This window comes from Crassostrea angulata, chromosome 2 (genome assembly GCF_025612915.1).
Source record: "Crassostrea angulata isolate pt1a10 chromosome 2, ASM2561291v2, whole genome shotgun sequence".
NCBI lineage: Eukaryota > Metazoa > Mollusca > Bivalvia > Ostreida > Ostreidae > Magallana > Magallana angulata.
This window is the reverse complement of record NC_069112.1, coordinates 56,350,141-56,372,905: the sequence shown is the minus strand read 5'-3', so window position 1 is coordinate 56,372,905 and position 22,765 is coordinate 56,350,141. Positions and strand designations below refer to the sequence as shown.

Here is a 22,765-nt window from a genome sequence, read left to right as displayed (position 1 = left end):
AGCACAAATTTACTTTAAATCCAAACGCTGATTTTACGTATTACAAAATTAAGCTCTTTCAAATATTTTGATGACACCATTTTATTTTAAAAGTTCATATCGCACACATCTTTTCATTAATGCAATGACAAGAAAACATAAAGGGGAAAAATAATTTGTACAAAGACATCAGTTTTGAGGTATTTTTATAAGGTGTAAATTATGTTCATGCATAAAACGACTGTTCCATTATCTGAAATAATGTAAACAATTCATTATAAAAGTAACAGATAATTTGTATTTCAAATGAATCAAAACGATTCGTCGTTGTTGCTTTCTTTTACAACTTTTACCTAGTTTAAGGTCTAATTACGGCGATCATGACATATTGAACATAAATAGCTTTAGCTCCATGAGGAAGAGTTGCGCAATGTAAATAATCAAATTGGTGGTGCTTATTGGTCGAGAATTGACTCGTACATGTAAACACATCTGCGTAAAGGTAAAATCATATTCATAGTTGTATTTCATAATCAAAGATATAGATCATTCAGATCGCTCAACCTGTGTTTACAAAATTCATAACTTCCCCTCAAAATGAGAATCCTGTGGTTGATCTTATTCAACTATGATTTTTTCATGGTGAAATCATACGGTAAGATACATATTTATCATTGATTGGCTGGCTTGCTATTTAAAATCGTATGAATAATTTATACGTGCTTTAAAATTGTTTTGAAATAATTAAACAAATGTTAAAAAGAATATTAATCGTAAAACACGTTGGAAGATAATATGATATACGTTTTATGCTTATAACTGGTTTTTGGGAGTTGATTTTAATCAACTCTCCTATGCAGTTACTCAGACAAACCGAAAGTGAAACAGTGTTTGGACCTCAGCACAAATCATTGCTGCTGACAAGACTTAGTTCTTGAAAATAATTGATAAATTCGATGTAATGTATGCTAAAGTATTGTTTTTCAAGGAAACTTATTTATAAATACCTTGAAAATAGTCAGATTTTAAATGTTACGAACAATTTCAATATTTTTGGTAGTCGTATGTATTCCTACGCCAGAGTTCAATATAGTCTCGTTCAACTCGTTCAACTCGACGCTCGGCTTGTCCTTGTCGGAGATTTACGGTGTCAGGCGAGCGTTTGGTTGAACGAGACTAGAGTTCAATATTGCTTGGATCCATACATTTTTCGAGAAATATTTCTGTTACTGATACATAGTTTGATTGAATTAATTTTATCTTTAAATATAATTATTAAACATGATCCATATGGGGGTTTCTCGACATTCTTGTCAAAAACGTCAAAAAATTCATATCATAAAAATGTGCGTAATTCAAATTAGAAACTACATGTACTTGTCATGTAAAATAACATATCATTGATTTTAAAATAAATAAACATCGACAAATCAACTCCCGTCAGTTCTTCAGTACTTTGATTTTTTAAAGTAAGCACAAGGTGACACTGTGTCATTCGGTTCACTGACATTAACCGGACGTCTAAAATGCCGACTTAATGGCAGAACAATACCATTTAGTCCTATTATTACTTATATGCATCTTTCGGTTACAGTTCAGTATCAATATTATTCATGAAAACAACTGTTAAGAAATTGAATACTTAGCTAAAAGGGTTTATTGAAATGTAGAGCCGGTATGCGACCTAGTTTTACTTTGCATAGTGATAAAGGTTAATTGATTGAGGCCCAAGAAAAAAATGATCTGGTTTTTTTTTTTCAATGTTAATCGATTTTTAACAAGACTAATAATTATACGACTTATTACAATTTTTATTTCTTACTGAAAATTTACATCCATATGCACGTATCCTCTTCACATCATGTTATACGTGTTCAGTTTATTTACTGATATACTCGATCGAGCTAAGGATAGGTACACACGTTTCTATGCAAACGAGCTAATCGAAATGCATAAGATGTCTATCTTTTATCCGGAGAAATTTTTAATTAATATTCTACATACATACATGTTAAATGTACCCACAATATGTTAAAGCTAATATACAATATAACATATTATTATGCCATGTATTTTTCCACTCTGGTTTATGAAACACATCAACAAAACAACATCGATGCAAGAACATATCCTATTAAATTTTAAATAAAAAATGTATAATATACAAAGACTATTATAAGAATTAATAAAACTGCTGCACAAAATGTATGCACTTTCTAATTAGATAAGAATCTGTGTAGCAATATCATGAATTCTTAGAATATTATTCTTCCTCGTTTAAAAAAAAGTTTTTTGTTGTTGATGTTATTTATAAACTTGTGGAGTATAGATTGATGACGTCATAGTGTGACGTAATACTGTCTGCACGAAATCAAATGTCGTGGAATCCAACCTGTATAAGAAACACATTTTAACTTTTTTCAATCCGAGAAGCAAAGCCCTAATGCGATTTAATCGGAACAGTAACAGGAAGCCTTTATTTACTTGCGTTTTCAACACTAAGAACATTTCATAACCCAGGATGACCCTTTCCTGTCAAACTACTTAATAAATTTGCCATTAAAATGCAAGAAATAGCGGATAATTTCGTCAAGAGTAATGATAATATTTCCTTAAACAGCATGATTATATAAAGGAATGTTTACAATGTAAATTAAAAGCAGCAGGAAGAACACTGACTAAATCTGAACCGAAAGCGTTTTAGCATACCTTAAGTTCCTTATAAAATGACTATGATCGATAAATACGTCAAATTTTGAGAAAGCCTATTAGAATCTTTAATTAGTATGATTTTATTATAAACCTTCTGTTAAATAATAGCGTCAGTAAACACAATATCATTTAAAATTTATAAGTTTAACGAAATATTGGCGCTTCTGATTAGTTAAGAAATGTCTTTGATACTTGCATCAACAATTTAGCTTGATCTACTTTCCTCTACTGTCAAGATTTAGCACTATTCATAGAACGGAGGAACTAATTAAACAGGTAAAGCTGTGCCTATTCAATTGTAAGCAAGCAAAGTACATATGTACAACTTTATAGATAAAAAAAAGTTTAACCTTGCAAGATAAACAATGCACATTATTTAATTCATGAAATAGAAAATGAGTTGCCTTCTCACGATTTCGTCTGCTTGAGTCAACAATGAACATTTACGGCGAAGTTTGCTGTTAATTCCATGTGTGTCATGTTTTTACAAAAACAAAAGAAAAAGAAAAAAATATGTTTGTATTATTTTAAAATGCTATATGAAGCTTACGACAGCATTTTTTTCTGGAATGTAAACTATGCGCAAAGCCAAAGAGATTTTAAAACCGAGGCAGCAATGCATTTTTTAATTAAGAAATATTAAATGGGCATCAAAAGAAACATACGTGTTTTAATACATTTGAAGCAACAAGACATGCCAAGGTCAGAAACAAAAGAAAAAGAATAATATTATATGAAAAAAATGGTTTTTGTTTAAGTTTGCGGATTTCAAACTAAATTCTGAAAGGTTTAAAGTAAAATTGACGACCTCATAGAAAAGAGGAATGGTAAATTAGAATTTTTTAGAGTAATAATAAATGATATATTAGTAAATCTATATGCAAGAAATTTCATTAAAATATCAGTAAAAGAGCACTTTGAGGACACCACGAATGAAAGTCTTAATAAGCGATAAGAGTAAATTTGTTGAAAAGTTGTACAGCTTTTCAAGTGTTTTATGCTATCCACAGATTTGCGTAAAATTGTAGGTCCTTTTCAGTTTAAAATAATAACGAATCATGAACCCTTTAGTATATATGCATTAAAGATAGAACAATTATATTTTTTTACTAAAAGATTGATGTGTTTTAATTCTACAGAAAATTTAGCGTTGTATAAACAAGCAAATAAGATAATTGTAATTCACCGTTTTATAGAAAACTTGGCTTTGAACAAACCAGCAAGGCATGAGTATCCCTACCCTAATCAACCTTGGGGAGCAGAGTGTGCTGTAGACGGGATGTATACAGACCTGTCTGCTAATGGAGGACAGTGTGTGGTATCAAATAACTATAAAAAAACGGCAGAATGGCGGGTAGACCTGGGAGAGGTACTCAGTATACATCACATCTTTATACAGTACAGGACGGATAATATGTTCTGGGGTATCTAGATTTATGATATTCTTAAATACCCACTATTTTGAATTGTCCAAGGTATTGAAGAATTATTATTTTTTGGAGATTCAATTAACACAACATATACGTAACAATGTCCTATCTGCTCGATATAACGTCACAGACAGCTAATACGATAAAACGTAAATAGATACAAACATTATATGGATCATTGTGAATAAAAAAACATTCATCAATTATAAATTATTAAATTGAATTTGTGTACGTTATTAAAGACAATAAAGCAATTACTGTTTTGATCTAGACTTTAACATTAAGATCATAATATAAATAACGCAATTGCTGATCTTTAAATTCGGGACCTATTCACTAGTCCTTAAATATTGGCAAACAAATGTTTGCACCTTTTCTCAAATCATGTTTTTTTTTTAAAGGGAAAAAAATCCAACCTGACTTTTAATATCAAAATTTTAATGGCCTAACAAATATGCACATTTTTTTTCAATTTCATTTAAAACGTTGTACTGCATTTGTATAACAACAGCAGTTAGTGGAACTGAAAAAAAATAAATGTTTAGACTTGGCCGCATATGCATATTTAAAAGTATGCTTTAAAGAAGTGATGCATAAAAAGTTGATAAATTTATTGCGATCAATATTGCTGGAAAATGGAGGCTCTGTTCGTTCTTTGGCAGTTGTATATTTTTCTAGGGATGCAGGGTATGTTAAAGCACATCGTGTACGTTACATGTATGATGCTTTTTAATTCTATTACACACTATGTAATATGAAACGTGTATTACACAGATTAAAGAAACTGACAAATTTACATTAAAAAAAAAAGATTTAGAAAACTGACAAATTTGCATAATCAAAAAAAAAATGCTAAAAGATAAACAATTAAATAAAGTAAATTACCTGATTATCTAATAATGAAAATATTACTTTTTTTTGCAATTCTGTAAACGCACAGTTGTAGAGTTGTTTAATCACTTATATGTACAAGTTATATTCTCTTCTGTATATTCGTCGAAGTTTTGACGATATAATTTTAACGTATTTACCATTTTAATAAATTAAATGTTAAAAAAGACAATTGCTATATGCAATTGCTTAGTCGTATCGTACACTCATTTTGGTTATTCATAATCATTTGTTAGTTTTTGGTTGTAATATATGTATAAACGTAAAACGTATGTTTATAATTTGACAGGGATTCTCATGAAAGTACAACTTAAGTGTAATGCGGGTCACTTCCACAAATTTCAAATCAGAAGCTAAGCTGGTACAAAACAGACTGACAAACAAAAATATTTTTTACCAAAAGTTAGCTTACTCCCTTCAAATTTAAAAAAAAGAAAAGATAAAATTATTTCAAGTCATGCTTTTGACCACTTATATATTAATATCACACCCCGATGCATCGCTTTTACACGCCATTTGAAGATTCTAGATACAACAAGTGTAGATACAGGAATGAATTTCTTTTTCTATATTCAACGTTTGTCAAAGTTTACAGTCAAAGAAATGTAACTATCAATGTTTGGCATAAACTTAACAATTCAACAAAATACATTTTATTCATGGGTGTGAAAGTCCTGATTTATTCGATTGCGATCCATGTGTGCATACGTGAATTGATATACCGTAGTAGTAAAAAGAGTTAAACATGCATAAAGTATGAATATGGTAACATTTGTTAAGTTTTAGAAATAAACCTTTACTATCTTGAAAACTTCTTTGTTTGTATTAAAACTACAGCATACAAGTTAAATATTAAACGGAATTTTCAACGTGCAATTTTCCTTCATTGAGGTTAGCGAGTACAATCAAATCCCAAATGTTTTAGAAAAATTTAAGATACCTTTCAAAATAATAGCAGAGCATGGCAATTGTACATATCTGATGTCTTTATTTATTTATTTTGCTACGTAGCAAAAAATAAATAAATGATGTTGAAACATGTTGTAATTTCTGTATCATATTGGTACAGACAATTGATTAGCTCCAATAATGTAGCCCTTTCCCAATTCCTTTCTTTTTGCTGGGGGGGGGGGGGGGGCTACAACTCCATAGAATCTCCGTAATGGTGCAAGTGCGGGAGTGATTCACTCCCGCAACGATTTTGTCTCAAATCGTATCTACTGTAGGTGTCTACGGCATAAATTAATCCAAAAATATCAAGTATATTCCATATATCGGTCATTTTTTCGTGTATGTCAACAACACAAGTTTAATTTTTTCGCCATGTTTACTGACCTTGACCGGTTTTATTTTTGGACAGCCAATGAGAATTCAGAAGCGGATTTTGCGTTAGCGGGTTATGCAAATTTTTCCTGCAATGATTGCTACCTTCATAACCTGCAGGAATAATCAAAGAAAGCATTTTATTGTTTATATTAACATCTTTCTTTAACTAATTAATAAACTGATTATGAAATGATAGTAAAATTCACTAAATTACTGTTAATGTACAAAAGTACGTTAGCTAAAAGAATCAGCAGAATCGTCTCCTGTGAGGCTTTGAGTCTGGCATCATCAAGATTATGTCGTACAGTCCGTGATTTTTGCTAAGGTCGCTGTAGGTTCAGACCAATCGATAAATAGGGCGTGTTGTTTCCAGTCCTGTCACTTTCTGCCACTGTAGATTTCAACCGATCGATAAATATGGCGTGTAGATTTCAGTTTGGTTGTTTCTATAGAGCTATGAATTAACTATAAGTTTCCGTAAGAAATAGAGGAATTTATGCTTGGTAGATGTAAATATATACTTGTATTGAAATGAGATTGTGGTTCATTTTTTTTTCAAAATAAAAACAAAACACTGATATATATTTTAAAGTTTGCTTTTTGAATAGATGAGCTGAATGGTTACACACCTAGATTCCTGGGATACTCTGTCTACATATCAAACTCAACCAATAAAGAGGACGGAGTACTATGTTTTAAAGACACCAACTACACCCGAGCCACAATACCCAATCCTACAAACATAACGTGTATCGCACACGGGAAATTTGTCATCTACTACAACAACAGGACCCACTATCCGTATCCTGCTGGGTATTCTGACTACGCACACAACGAGCTGTGTGAACTAGAAGTGTATGGTGAGTTTATTTTATTTAAATGCTTTTGTAGTCAACGATCTTGCTCTCGTTATTATATAAAAAGCTACATAATTTTATTAAGTTGACAATTTCACTCTTTAAACATGATTGCAATAAAATATGCTTACCCGAATGTTGTTGAATTGAATGTAGACTTTGCAAATCACAGGCATAAGATCATGGACCTCAAGAAAAAGTTAGAAGACGCACTTAAAATACCTAACGTTCTTATTCCAGCATTGCACTTGTTTAAGTATGCTCTATTCAATGTCTCATTTTAGCCGGATATAAACCTAAACATTTCAATCTCATTATCAGGAGTTTTCACATTAATGGTACTATTGAGCAATCTAAGTTTAATCCATTGACCTTATGATGTGATTTCAAATAGAAAGTAAAAAAAAAAGTTTGTCTCTGCGTGCTATTTCATAATTCAGCTGATCTTTAAGATTTTACGACATTTTATAATTGTAAAGCCATTACTTATAAGGAACATATAATTTTAGTGTATTTTAAGAAAACATCATGATTCGCCATATTCGTCTTCAAATCAATTACTGAAAATTTCACGGTATCTTTCTAAAAATATTTTCCAAAGTGTACCTCTAAGATCCACGGCAATTCTCACAACGTTTAAACTTTTTTTCCCTTTTTAATCGTTTTCTAGGAAATCACAGTTAAGGTTGAATTTTCCTCGCTAAGTATTGTGGAGTGAACAACCTTTGATTTTCTTTCATAGATCTTAAGATATTAACTTGTTTCACAAAATATATCTCTATGGTTCATAGTAATAACAACAACTTTGTTTTCCTTTTATCCACTTTTTAGGACATCGTATATAAGTGGAAAGTTTCCTTGCTAATGTTTGTAGAGTTAACACAAATGATTTTTAATATATTTTGTAAAATATATTATATTTAACTAGATTGTTACATCTTTAATCTTAAACGATTAAGTTACTTCTACGTGATTAAAAGATTTAGCAAGAAGCCAGCATACAGTACTACATGTAAAACCTTACTGGGTTTTTAAAGAAATGTTTTACCTACAGTTTTGGTCAGTAATTCACATAATAGTAACTAATTCAGTTCTAAAATATATCCATATTTAGCCTACAAGATAATCAGACATCTACCTGAATGAAAATATGTAATTGTGTATTTTTTCAAAGAAATAAACATACCCATTTTTCAAAGAGCAATGAAACATTTTTGTTTTTCTCTAACATAAACAATCCTAGGATGTCCCATACCAGGATATTACGGAGAAAACTGTTCCTTTTCCTGCCCACTAAAATGTCAAGAAGGTCATTGTAACATTATTGATGGAACGTGTCTGGGTTGTGTTGACGGATACCAAGGTCCATACTGTAACAATGGTAATTACGTCGGTTTTGAAATTTTTAACGTTCTAATAAACATTCACAGTTTTTAGTTTAAATATTATTGTTGAATGAAACTGTTTATTTAAACTGTTCTGATGTTAAAAGTAATGCAGAAGCTACACGAAAAAAAAACCTTTGCTTCATACTCATAATATATGACCATGAAAAATATATATTTTTACAGAGTGCAGCATTGGCACGTACGGTCTTGAGTGTGGAAATTTATGTGGTAACTGTAGTAACGGTAATCGGTGTAATCACGTGAACGGAAGTTGTCCAGACGGATGTGATGTAGGGTTTTTTGGTGATAAATGTAATAAAGGTACAGTTAAATATATTGCAATGTAAAATAAAATATTCGTGTTATTCAAGAGTTATCTAGAATAGTCGTTTTAATTCCTATAATAGTATCATTCCTTGAAGGAGAACATATATGTACCAAAAAGCTAGTAATTAAAAATACGAAACAATAATCTTAATAATCATGACATGATGACGATGGGAATTAACAAAAACGTTATTTTTTTAAAAAATAAAAGAGGAAATATGGTTTTTTTCTTATCATTGACAGCCTGTCTTCCTGGTTGGTATGGTCAAAACTGCACAAACAAATGTCATCAGAATTGCTTAAGCTGTAACCGATTCAATGGTGACTGTAAGTTTGGATGTAAGCCTGGGTGGAAAGGAATAAACTGTGAAAACGGTAATGACATGCTTATCTACTTCTATATACATATATAAAATAAACAAATATCTCCTTTCAAGTAAAACAAAATATCATACACATTAAGACTTATTTTTATAACTTTAATTGGAATAATTTGTTGTTTTTTTCAATTTGACTATTTAGGCCGAGCGCTGCATGAGCTAAAAAAAATTAGCAGACAATAACATAATAATCCATTTCTCCCGAATGTTGTTTGTTCGGACAAATTAGGATTTGTTTAGACGAATTAGGATGTGTTCGGACGAATTAGGATTTGTTCGGAAGAATACGTAATTTGCTCGAACGAATTAGGATTTCTTCGAACGAAGTAGGATTTGTTTGGACGAATTATAATTTGTTTGGACGAATTACGATTTGCTCGCACAAATAAGTTATTTCTTCAGACGAATAATTTATATTTGTATATATAAACTGAATTTTTGATGAGTTATTCACAAGACAATCTGATCTGGCACTATTGTAGATGAAGAAAGGGGAGTTGGTCTGAAATCAAGCCACCCCGGGATTTTCCTTTAAAGTCGTTTTTCCTTCAAATGATATCACCTAAATGTTCTACAAGTACCAGTCACTGATTTTTCAATAATATTTGAACAGGGGCGGCAGAGGTGGTCCTCGCCCAAATAATTTTGCCAGAAAATGAAATTAACATATTAAAACTGAAATGAAGTAAAAAAACAGCGATATGCATTTATTGGAGCGGCGATGATACTGGCAATTTTTGTTCAATGGAGAAGCAAAGTGTTAACTTTATTGTTTACACGGTCAAAAGTGGGGTATATATATATATATATATATATATATATATATATATATATATATATATATATATATATATATATATATATATATATATATATATATATATATATATATATATATATATATATATCGTGTTTCTGGCGTGTTTTGACAATCAACAGTGCTTTAATAACATAGGTAAGACACTAGAGATTTGAGGATCAATTACAAGTTGTTAGTTAGAAACAACTAATCTCATATATTTTATGAGCTATGAAAATATGTATGATATGTAAGCACACGATTCACATTTTTTTAACGTCTTTAAAGTTGAACAGAGATTGATAAATTGAATAACATTTACGTGGACATAATTGGTGGTTATACATGCATATGTACGGATCCAGAAAATGTTTCGGGGTATGGGGGTATTTAAGAGATACATGTACAATCAACATCCGAACCGTTTTGATAGTTATTTCATTTTCACTTCCTTATCGTTAATAAAGCACCCTTTTTGAAGCTTCATTAAAGGAAAATAATTTTATATAATTTAAAAAATAAAACAAATTAAGCTGTTTGTTGCTTGTTTCGTTTTGCTTTTTTTCATTCTTAAAATTATATCTTTTTTTAACCGATCCCAATGTTTAATGCTATGCTATGGTATGCTATGGAGAATGGAGTTCTGAAAGCTATGCTATGAGATTTTAATGCTTTGCTATGAGATTGCAATGCTATGCTATGAGATTTCAATGCCATGATATGTTATGGTGTATGTTGTAAAAGACATGCCTGAAATGACTGTATCTATGTTTGCCGAGGGGGGGGGGGGGGGGGTCTTGGACCATTTTAAGTAACTTTACTATGTAAATTTAAGAAATTCAAATTCAAAGATGTACGGTTGATGCACATAAACTTCTTAAATATAAATAAGTGTTGCGTTATTTTGATACACCTATTATGTCGTCAAAGGTAAGGAATAAAAATTAAGTACAACTTTGCTTGGTTTCTTTTATAGTGCCATCAAATTAGCGACAATATAATTTATCGAATTCAAAAATAGCTTGACACCCTGAAGAATAACAACCTTAATCTGGTTTAACACCCCCACCTCCACTAAACGATGAATCGATGAATTTCGCTGCCCCAATATGATATATCTTTCGATGCCTCTGCATTTCTACAATATCTGACATCTCTTTTTATATCTATTTTGCTGCCAGAATATGTCTCACAAGTCTCAAAATCTGCCAAAATTCTGTAAAAAATGGCGGTAGTAATCTTATTTGTTATTGCATAGCGCGATATTTTGTAGTTGTTAGCTACTAAGTAAAAACCTGCCTAGAATGGGAATGTTGCTTGAAACAAATCCTAATCGGCTTTTCTAGTAAATAAAATTAACAAAGTTGATTCGAAATGCGTTTTGTGAATAAGTAGTTTAACAACATTGAAAATATTGAGACGAGTATGATGAGAATAGGTGGAAAGAAGAAACACCGACCGATATCAATGGACGTTAAAATGTTGAACGACACATTGCGGTAAGTCGGACGTCAGACAACAAGACATACAGGGCAATTTTGGAGTCGTCAGATCGTTAAGACTTATAAAATATATTTTTAAAAAATCGAAATGTATGTTGATTGTGCACTCATGGTACATCTTCAAAGAAAATATTTCTTCCGAGACATTTTCGGAAATAAAACGTAAATGTTATCGTAAACGTTAACGATGTGGAGGGTCTAAGCAACAATGTAAACACTGGAAATTTCTGACGTCGGACATTGCGCCGCCTGACAAAACCTGTTGTTACTACTTATTCATTTTCTTAAGAATTAAATATAGTACAGATTTGAATTTTTCAGTATTGTTTGCCAATGCGTCATTAAAAAAAAACTAAGAAGTCTAATGAAATTGCAGTGAACAGATTTTTAGTTATGTGTCATGTCTACTTTATTTTGGGACAACCCTCGTATGTGCGGTTTTATGCATTGTTTATGTCCCCAAAATCAAAGTTTTAGAAAGAGCTTTAAAAATAAAGTGAAAGATAGTTCAAATCATATTGGAAGTAAAGGTTTAAAAGGTTATCACCACAGTGACGTCTTATGTAGGAATGAGGTCATGAAGATTGCATTATCTTGATAAAGTGGTTTTTTGTAGCAAAATATGGGTTTTTTCGATGGTTTTTCGACTTGGAAACATCAAGCGCAGGCTTGCACAAGTACCATTTTTAGTATAACTTGTATCTGAAGAAAAACATATGTTAAAATCGCACTTGAGCAGACCTGCGCTCTATACTTCCGAATGCAAAGTATAGTGCAAAAATGAGAATAATTTTATTTGTTTGCAAATTTGCGGGAATTGCATGTAGATAATTTAGGTGACGTCATAGATAAACAGCGAATGAGCAATGATGATTTAAATCAATATTAAAGTTATAGGCATCCTCTATACAATGATTTGTGAAGATTTTATTTTTATACGATTCTATTTAAAAATTGGTTGAAATCGGGGGCAGATATTTGACCATACCGCACAAAGTCCTTTGTCCGACAAATAACCAATTCGTCCGAACAACTTGTAATTCGTTCGAACACATAACTTACTGTGGTTTCATTAATATTCAAAGGCATCAATTTTCGTGGATAAAGTGAAAACCACAGTTTCAAGGATACGTAAATTCGTAGCCAATAACCCTATCAATACAAAATGTTATTAAAAATTGCACTTCAATGAACATTCAATTTTGTGGATCAACTAAGCAACGAAATCCACGAAAATTGGTATTCAACGAATATTAATGAAACCACAGTATTTGTCCGAAAACAAATCCTAATTCGTCCGAACAGTTAGCTAATTCTTCCAAATAAATAACTTAGATTGTCCGAACAAATAGTTAATTCGTCCGAGCAAATAAGTTATTTGTCCGAACGAATAACTTATTTGTCCGATCAAATCGTAATTTCTCCGAACGAATTACTTATTTGTACGAACAAATCCTAATTCGTAATGTGTCTGAAAAAATACTTAATCTGTCCGAACAAATAACTAATTTGTCCTAAAAAATCGTAATTTGTCCGAACAAATAACTTATTCGTTCATACAAATTGTATTTTTTTTCATGTCCCTTTCACGCCGCCGTTAGAATTAATATTGTATTAGTGATACGTGGATTTCTACACATCAGTCATGACAGAAATTGGAATTTTGTCTAAATCTAATCGAAAATTATTGCAAACAGATTCAAAATAAAAAAAAAATCTGAGAACTCTACTAAATATTTTGGTATTATTTGTTGAGAATTGAACATGAAAATACTGAAACATTAGTTAGGTTTATCAAACATTATGAAAAGGTATGCAATTATGCTTTTAATATTTGGCCAGGAATTCCTCTGTCGTTATAACTGATACAAACATTTCTATTTTGATTTATAGTTATCACGTGATAATGCACCGAGGTGACAGTTATGTTCTTCCTGGTTTTATTGCAGTGTCACTTACAATAAGTTTTCGGTCCGATTCAGATGAGTATTTTCATCTGATCATTTTGTGTATCACAAACAAAATAAGACGATGAATTGCTCATATGCTTCCTTAACCTAACCCCGTTAGAGACAATTTTTATTTATAAATTGCTAGTCAGTGTTATTTATTCGGTACTTTGGGGGTACTTTGTTCCCTGTGTTTTAATTTCAACTTACGAGAGGAATTTTTTTTTTTTTATAATTATTGGTTTCTTGAAAGCTGAAAATAAATTTTAGACCGTAAATAGGCTCAAGCATACGCCTTTCGGTTTATGAACTCTGACTGTCACTTCTTGATTCGACAATGTATCGTATGTATAATGATTTAAACTGTTTAACCTTTGATAATTTACTATTATTTTACAAATATAAACCCGCGATTAATTTGTACATTCACTCCTGTATCAATACAATACATTAGTTTTAAGTTTAGATTCATTTATAATTAAAGCTTTAATCGTTTTTATTTCCCCCTTAACCATATAAAAAAAAGTGTAACTACGAATCCTCTAAGAGGATTTCTATTTACACTACAATAGCAAAGTACGAAATGTTTTATATATAAGAAATATACCGTATCAACAGTAACGTTATACGTACACGTACTCTTGCTTTGATAAAATTATCATACACAATACATAACAAAATAGGTGTGGGGTTATTAACCTTTTCTGGTTTTAAATAAAGCTAGTGTCATAAAATCAAAAGACGCTTCCCATTAAAACAAGTGTATTAAAATATGTCTTAATATTGAATTAACAATTTTTCTATTAATTATGTGAGTTTTAAAGTGTACCAAAAGTCTATTGTAATACCTAAGATGTGTGAATATTATTTCCATATAGTTTTTAAAACTTTTTTTTTTAAGCATGCGATGGTCATATGTATGGGATTAATTGTACAGAGAAGTGTGGTTCGTGTCTAAACGTTGAACAATGTCACCACATAAATGGGACTTGTATGAATGGATGTGACAGAGGATTCCATGGTTCTTATTGTATTGAAGGTTATTCATTGTAACAATATCAATCCTTTTTAAAAGAGCACTTGCAATTTGAAATTTGAAATTTTTCCACTATAGTCTTTTATAATGTTTAAAAATTAATTTGTTTTACTTTATCAAATTGTAAAAAAAAAATGAATGAACAAATGATTCAAAAATAAATATTGCATAGATTATTTCAAGTTGAATAATTTACGTTAGTATTTTCAAACGGGTCGTATGGATACAACTGTAACGATACCTGTAGCACTCATTGCAAGCTGTCTGGGATGTGTGATAAGAAAACAGGAAATTGTTACTGTCAAGTCGGTTGGAAGCCAGAAAATGTGACTCATGTAAGAATATGTTGTTAACAATGAATGAATTCTACATGAATGTATAATCTACAGCGCATCTTTGATAAAGATACGCTGCCCCATGTAGTAGTTAATCGTTTTCTTTCAGTCATTTACGACATAAACACACCACAGAATATCAAGATATTGTTAATTTTTAATATCAATAATATTACATCAAAATAGTAAACCAGTGATGACAGCTATTAATAATTTATTTAAGAACTGTGCTGAAATAAATACAATATTGCGATATTATTACAGAAATATTTATGATAAAAATGAACTAAAAGGAAAATTCCTAAAATGATAAAAAATGCTGTTTATACTGATATTTGTTTCTGTGAACCTATATCTTTATTTGATTACCGTAAAAATAGCAGGTTTCGCGAATATTTTTAACGGCCCTCGTAAAAGAGTGCACGAAAAACAATGTGTGTTAAATTGTATTACATAGGAAAACCATTTTCATTTCTATATTATTTAAATCTATGATCATGAGTTATCTTTATCTTTAAGCATGTGATGGTCATATGAATGGAATCAATTGTACAGAGAAGTGTGGTTCGTGTCTAAACGTTGAACAATGTTACCACATTAATGGGACATGTTTGAAAGGATGTGACAGAGGATTCATTGGCCCTAGTTGTATATAAGGTTATTCAATGTAACAGGTTTTTTTTATTAAATTATCACTTGCATTTTATTTTTTAGCTTTACTATTTTAATCTGTCGATGTGTTTAAAGAGTTTATTTTTTATTTGCAAAAAGTGCAAAAAGAAACAATAAATGATAACACCCCCCCCTCCCCAAAAAAAAATGGTTCCATTGTTGTCTGAATTTGATAAATTTCCTTTAGAATGTCCAAAAGGGTCGTATGGATACAACTGTCAACACAACTGTAGCATCCATTGTCAGATGTCTGGAATATGTAACAGGAAAACAGGACATTGCCACTGTCAAGTGGGGTGGAAACCAGATACATGTGACTCGCGTTAGCCATAAAAGCGTAAAAACGTTGTCGGTCTCTTTTTTTTAATTCTCAAAAATAGAAAAGAACATCGCATGTTCAATATTAACCAAATAAATGTTATTGTTTGACTCTGCTCACACGTTAGTTTACGACATTACAGTTCAACAATTCTTCCAACAAACAAAAAAAATTACACGTATGGCCTGTGTCAATGTTCTTATCTGTCCATGATTTATTTTTCATATCGATCCTGTCTTAGCTTTTTATGTAAATAGATCATGAAATTATCGCTGGTATACAAGTATGTTAGTGAAGAATTAGGTTTCTAGTTTAAGTAACATTATGCTGGATATTTTAATGTCATGGGAGAGATTGGGATTTTCTACATGAATAGCAGTATTATTGAATCTATTAACAGAAATCAGTAGTTGTGCTTCATCGTATGATTAAGTTGTCAACTCAGTGGTATTTCATTTTATTGTGTCACGTGAACAAATATAATAGAATAAAATTTAAGAATTACAATTCAATATTTATTTGCAATTAAAGCTGGAACATTATGTTTTGAAATTAGAAGGTTTGAATTTGTTGAATACATATATATGATTGTACTATACAGGAAATGATCTGTAGATAACATGAGGAAAGGAAAAAAAGAAACTCAATTGATATCATGCCATATTGGTGAAAGCAGGGCTTGACAAGAAAGAAGAGGGAAAGAAATATTACTTGTCCTTGTTAATGACTGATTCATAGCCTGTAAGAAAACAGGAACGATTTTTCATTGTTAATACTTTATCATTGACAGCCTGTCTTCCGGGTTGGTATGGTCCAAATTGTACTATCAAATGTGGTGCAAACTGCAACAGCTGTAACAGATTTAATGGTGACTGTGAGTTTGGATGTAAACCTGGATGGAATGGATTAACCTGCCAAAATGGTAGTAAAAGAATCATCTAGATGTATATATACATATACTGAATAAATAAAACGTATAAAAGTAATCCACAGTTAAAATAAGGAAAAAAAGTATGGAATTTGTATAATAAAGGTATACCCTTATTATTTTGTTTTTATTTTAATGCTCCAACGCTTTAAATTTCTACATTGGTGTATATAATTGGTACTTATTAGCAAATATTGTACGATTTTTAATGGCAGAATGTAGCGAAAACACTTATGGATTAGACTGTAAACAGATCTGTGGAAACTGCAGAAATGGAGAACAGTGTCATCACGTGAACGGTGGCTGCCCTAATGGGTGTGACAAAGGAGCCACCGGCGTTAAATGTGCCATTGGTATATGGCAATTAAGACAATTATCTATATACTATATAACCTACTTTCAAAACGAAGATGAAAAATGCAGGAATGACATTGTTTTCTCAAGCATCAGATTTACATCATTTCTTAAAGTTGGGGTATTTCCTTCTACATTTTTAAAATTGTATGTGAAGTGATAAAGAACCGACTCGATTTTTTAAAGAGCATTTTAAAGATATTTTGAGAAAATTGGCACCTTTTTAATTATAGCCTGTCATCATGGTAGCTATGGTTACAATTGTGAAGACAAGTGTAGCATCAACTGTGGAATTCCAGAGAGATGTGACAGGGTGACAGGGCGGTGTAAGGGAGAGTGCAAAGTGGGATGGAAAGGACAGACTTGTGATACTAGTAAGACGGTTCAGTCCTTGTAGTAAATAATGAAAAAAAGTTGTGTAATACTTGTTACATGTAACGACGACCTTCAAATAAGGAAGTCAAACCACAATACTAAATAGTGTGCATCAGTTGTTCATCAGTTGATCATAAAAATTTATTAATTTTTTATCCTTAAATGATTAAGTAAAGAAAATTGATAGGCATTTTTTTTTTATAATATTTACATTTCAAATGTTTCTCTACAAAGAATGCAACGGAGGTAAATTTGGGGAAAATTGCGAAAATGATTGCGGTCACTGTTTGCACAAAGAACAATGCCACTACATAGATGGCACATGTTCCAATGGATGTAACGATGGGTATCAAGGCATTCAGTGTAAAAACAGTGAGTAGATATAACACAGAAAATTAAAGATCATCCTCAACAATTTAAACAAATATAGCTTCGAGTCCTTTGAAAAAGAATTTTAAAGGTAGAATGTTTTTTTTTAAGTAGATCTAGATATATTCTTTTATTCTTTTTTTTTTCTTTTGCTCGTATGCTATTTTTTGGTTATTGAACGTCTCCGTGCAATTTTGTTTGCTTGGTAGGTTGGTTGGTTTTTTTTTGGCAATTCGAATCTTTTTCTATCACTTCTAGAATATAAAGTAGTCTGCCAGCATGTGGAAATTTTCTGTATTGTTTTTTTTTTAAAGAAATAAATAATGAGCTACTTTTTAAATTAAGTAAAGATATAGTTGCTAGTTTCATTTGAAAAGCAACAATACAATTAGGTTACATAACTTTGACATTTTTAAACTTTAGTTTGCAGTAACAACACATATGGATTAAACTGCTCTCTGAGTTGTGGAAACTGTTTTTACGTGTACGGGGAACAATGTCACCACGTCACTGGTCAATGTCCACGTGGATGTGTCAGTGGATTTCAAGGAGACTTTTGTGTTGAAGGTAATCCTAGTATCTGGAGGATTTTAATACAGAAAAACTGATTATATTGCGATTTGAACATTATATTTAAAACTAAATTCTCATTTTATCTCAATATGTTTTATATTGATAATAAAGAGAATATATGTTGCATTTCTTTAAAAAAAAAAGCCAAATATATTTTTTTGTTATTTTTAAACGCAGAAAATGACCTGTATCTGCCATCGTCTGAAGCAAGATGTCAGCTGGCAGCTCCACTCTACTCTTTTATTTCATTGTTCTGTGTCAGTGTTCTCATCATTGTATGCTTAGTTATCAGGTAAGAAACTCGCATGTTAAAGAATACATCGTTGAACTCTAAAAATGAAGTTAGATGTTGAGTTTCTTTTGTTGTTTTGTAGAGTTTTAAGAAACCATTTGCCAAAGTGCCAACACAAGCAAGAAAACGAGAAAACCGGAAACTTAAGCTCCAGTAAAATTTCTAATATCATGTATACGGGCGACATTTGTGCTTATGATGAAGTTGGTGAAGTTACAAAGAATCCGGATTATGATGAACTTTAATAATTATTGGTACTCAAAGATGACTAGGAGTTAGTTTTATTAGAATTATTATATAATTGCAATTCCTGTAAAGTTTTAAGACTTGGATATTTTAATATCATGATATTGAAACAAAATTGCATGCATGTGATTGTGTTACTAATTTGCATCAGTATGTAAAATCTAGTGAGAATATAATATGTTGTTTGTTTGGTTCTCATTAAAGTTCATGTTGAAACTAGAAGCTGACAACAAAACATAAACTAATTATTAATCTTAACAGCTGATTTTAGGTATTACAAAAGAAAACCTCTTTCAAGTATTACAATGACAGTATAGCCTTTATTTCAGCTCACACATATTTTCATTGAAATGACAAGAAAAACACATATATTGTATAGAAATGATGAACGAAGAATTTCATCTCTGTTTTTTTTATAAGTATGACATTATGTTTTTATAATGTTTATGTAAATAAATAGGTTATTACAATATTAAATTTGTTAATCTAGCTTGATCCTTTAATAATCATTATATTAACCTATTGCAAGATATACAACATAAAAAACTCTCTCTCCCTAGCGCTCTCTCTCTCTCTCTCTCTCTCTCTCTCTCTCTCTCTCTCTCTCTCTCTCTCTCTCAAGTACACTTATTACCGGAAACATATTTTAATAAAATGTTGTTTTCTGTCTTATGACCACAACCTTGAATAATCTTAACAAAGTACTATAAAATTATTGAATATAACAAATTGCATTATAAAGAAATCGAAATAAGTTGTCCATGTTGCTTCCCTGTACAGTTTTAAGCGGGTATTTAATGTATCTAATTCATTCTTTAATGGCGATCTTAACACCTTGAAAAAATAAAGATGCATAAGTAAGAGTAGCTAAGCTGTACATTATAAGATCGTTCTACGTTATCTGATCTAATCGACAATAATGACGATTAAGATATTCTGCTTAAAAAAATAGAAAAAAAACATGATTAAGATCATACTGTTGTTATTTACCATGTATATAACTTCCTCGGTAAATGAAAACACTATTGTTGATCTTACTAAGCAATGTTTTTTTTTTACATATTGAAATCATTTGGGTTTTGAATCCTCTAGTTTAACAAGACGTACATCAAATTATTTTGTTTATATCGAAGAATTGTTGAACATAAAACCATGCCTGGTAAAGTTTAAGGAAGAAAATATAGAATATTTATATCATTTACAAAGCTGATTTTATACACAATAAAAAAGTTAACTGAAAGTTCCTGAAGATGAACTGAATGACACACCTATTTCATTCAGTTTCCTCAATAGTTAATTTTTGGTTAAATTTTAGTCGACTGAATGGCATAATTTCACCCTGTAATTTTTTTTCATCGATATAACCAAATAAATATATCAGGTTGTTAAGCTATATTTACGTAATTGTATCATATATCATCACTGTATTATAGTGAGAAAAGTTATTATATGAAAGTCAAGGACAAATGTAAATCGATAAACAAAGCGTATAAAAATCCACTTTTGACACTTATTTGGTTTTTTTTTTTCACTGAAAATATCATCTGTCCCATTCACATCGTGTGACAAATCTTGAATTCTCCCATTGACATGGTCAAGAGTTAGAAAATTTCACAGCACATATTGAACCACGGCTTCGTAAATTGCTTAATCTTCGGTTGTTTATCTTCGTCACTAGTTAACTAGCACGTCAAAATTGTACCCAAAAATCCTAAAAATTTGCTAAAAAAACAATTAGGTTTTTTGGGGGGAAATAATTTGGTTTCATATCAGATGCTGTATGAAATAATGTATGTAAAATAAAAGCATAATAGATTATAATTTCGACACGCAGCACAATTCCAAAAAAAAAAAAGAATAGTTAAATTAACTTAAAGAATTGAAAAGTACAACGAAAAGTACTTTTCAAATAAAAAAAAAACAAAAACAAAAAAAAACCATGGATGTTAATTCGTTAATTACTCTAACATTTTCCCAGAACATATTTTAGCAATGAAGGAATAATTTGAAAAGATTTTAAAGATTGTTTTGTGACAAATTGAAGTGTGAACAAGTGGTGAAATGGCGACATCAGCGTTTGATGTGGCGTACCAGTAACTAAAAAAATTGTAAAGACCTTACTTAAACAAATCCTTAGCCGATGCCAAAATAAGTAAAATTCCTTTTTAATGCATTTTGCAAATTAGTAGGCAAGCGACATAAAAAATAACTGTACAAGTATGATGACAATAGGTAAAAAAAAAGAAACCCAGACTGATAGAAATGGACGACAAAATGTTTAACAACACATGTCGGGAAGACAGACGTTAGACAACATGTACATATAATACAAGTCAACAGCTCGTTGTACTAAGGGAATATTTAAGAAATAAAGTATGGGTTTTTGTGAGTGTTGCAGAATAATTTCCGAGGTCGAGAAATGTTGTTTTGAAATATAAAAGCCGAGGCGTTAGCCGTTTCAAACTACATTTCGAGAACGAGGAGGTTATTCTGCAACATTCACGATAACAAGAACTTTATTTCTATTCTACTAACGGCTCAGTATTTCTACAGATCGTTTCTCCTATAGAGCGACGATCTAGGTCATTTTGACGGCTGTTCCGTGTAACCCCAGCAGTTTTGTAAGTATTGTTTACATTTGTATCGATCAAAGAAATCACATGCAGACGACAGAATTTTTCTTTGGATTTTTAATACTCTTCACTTAATTATAAAATATCTTTGAATTATATTCATAATATTTTAAGGGCAATTTAATACGATTTAAACTACTACACGTTATATTTTATGTAAAAACAGGCAGTGAAAATGTGCTAGGGAGGTCCTAAGAACAACCGCTTTGTTCTCTTAAAAATAAACATTTAAGGCAATACACATCGTTTTGACTGGAACTATCTCGTGAAATTGACATGGTTTTAATGCTATCACGATTTGATTTTTTTTTTTTTTTGATTTACTCTCGAAATCAATGCGAGACAAATAGGTATTTCTGCTCTCATAATTTACAGATGACGTTCGTGGTATATTGGAGAATAATGTCCGCGGCATCTCTTTGATCTCGGCAATAACTGTAGTAAAATTAAAAACAAAACTTGAAATGCATCACGAATGTGCAGTCAGAGTATAAGTTTAAGGAAAATGTTATTTTGTTTAAGACATTATCGGATATAAAACGTTCATAAACGATTTTGAAGGTAAAACAACAACGTAAAGACTTGAAATGTTCGATGTCGCACATTGCGCCACCTGGCAAAGGCTATTTTTTTCTCAATTCTTTAAAGTATAGTTTTGATTTTTTAGGTATTGTTTGACAAACTGTCATCAAACAAAAACAGGTTATAAAGTAAAATACTGATCTGAAAAAAAAAATAAAAGTTTAACGTATAGTTTTAACCAATCGAGTTTGGTCGTCCTTGACTTATAAATTTTTAGCAATTATAACATTATAACTTTTCATCGAGTTTATTGCTTAAGTTCATGAATTTATAGTTATATTGTTACCTTTTTGTTGTAGATACTTAGACACATAATTAAAATGAGCTCAAATGAACTTCAACACAACCAGTTTACTCGACCAAAAAGAAATGACATATAAGCACAGTAGGATATACATTTGAACGTATATATGCAATAAGATTCGTAGGTTTACTTCTTATACGGTATAAATCAATCTTTCAGATTGCACATTGTATGTGTGTGTACAATACATACATAACTTCCCCGTAA

General features: G+C 30.8%; 1 protein-coding gene across 1 annotated transcript; it reads left to right on the top strand.

Moving 5' to 3' along the window:
- The first annotated feature begins 576 nt into the window (after window positions 1-576).
- Window positions 577-19,420, top strand: LOC128171564 (multiple epidermal growth factor-like domains protein 10). Its single transcript, XM_052837357.1, has 12 exons — window positions 577-634; window positions 3,888-4,115; window positions 6,947-7,198; window positions 8,439-8,576; window positions 8,767-8,904; window positions 16,693-16,824; window positions 17,046-17,183; window positions 17,418-17,558; window positions 17,794-17,931; window positions 18,352-18,495; window positions 18,679-18,793; window positions 18,876-19,420. The coding sequence occupies exons 1-12, from the start codon at window positions 577-579 to the stop codon at window positions 19,036-19,038; spliced, it is 1,785 nt and encodes a 594-aa protein (XP_052693317.1). The 3' UTR covers window positions 19,039-19,420.
- The last annotated feature ends 3,345 nt before the right edge of the window (window positions 19,421-22,765 follow it).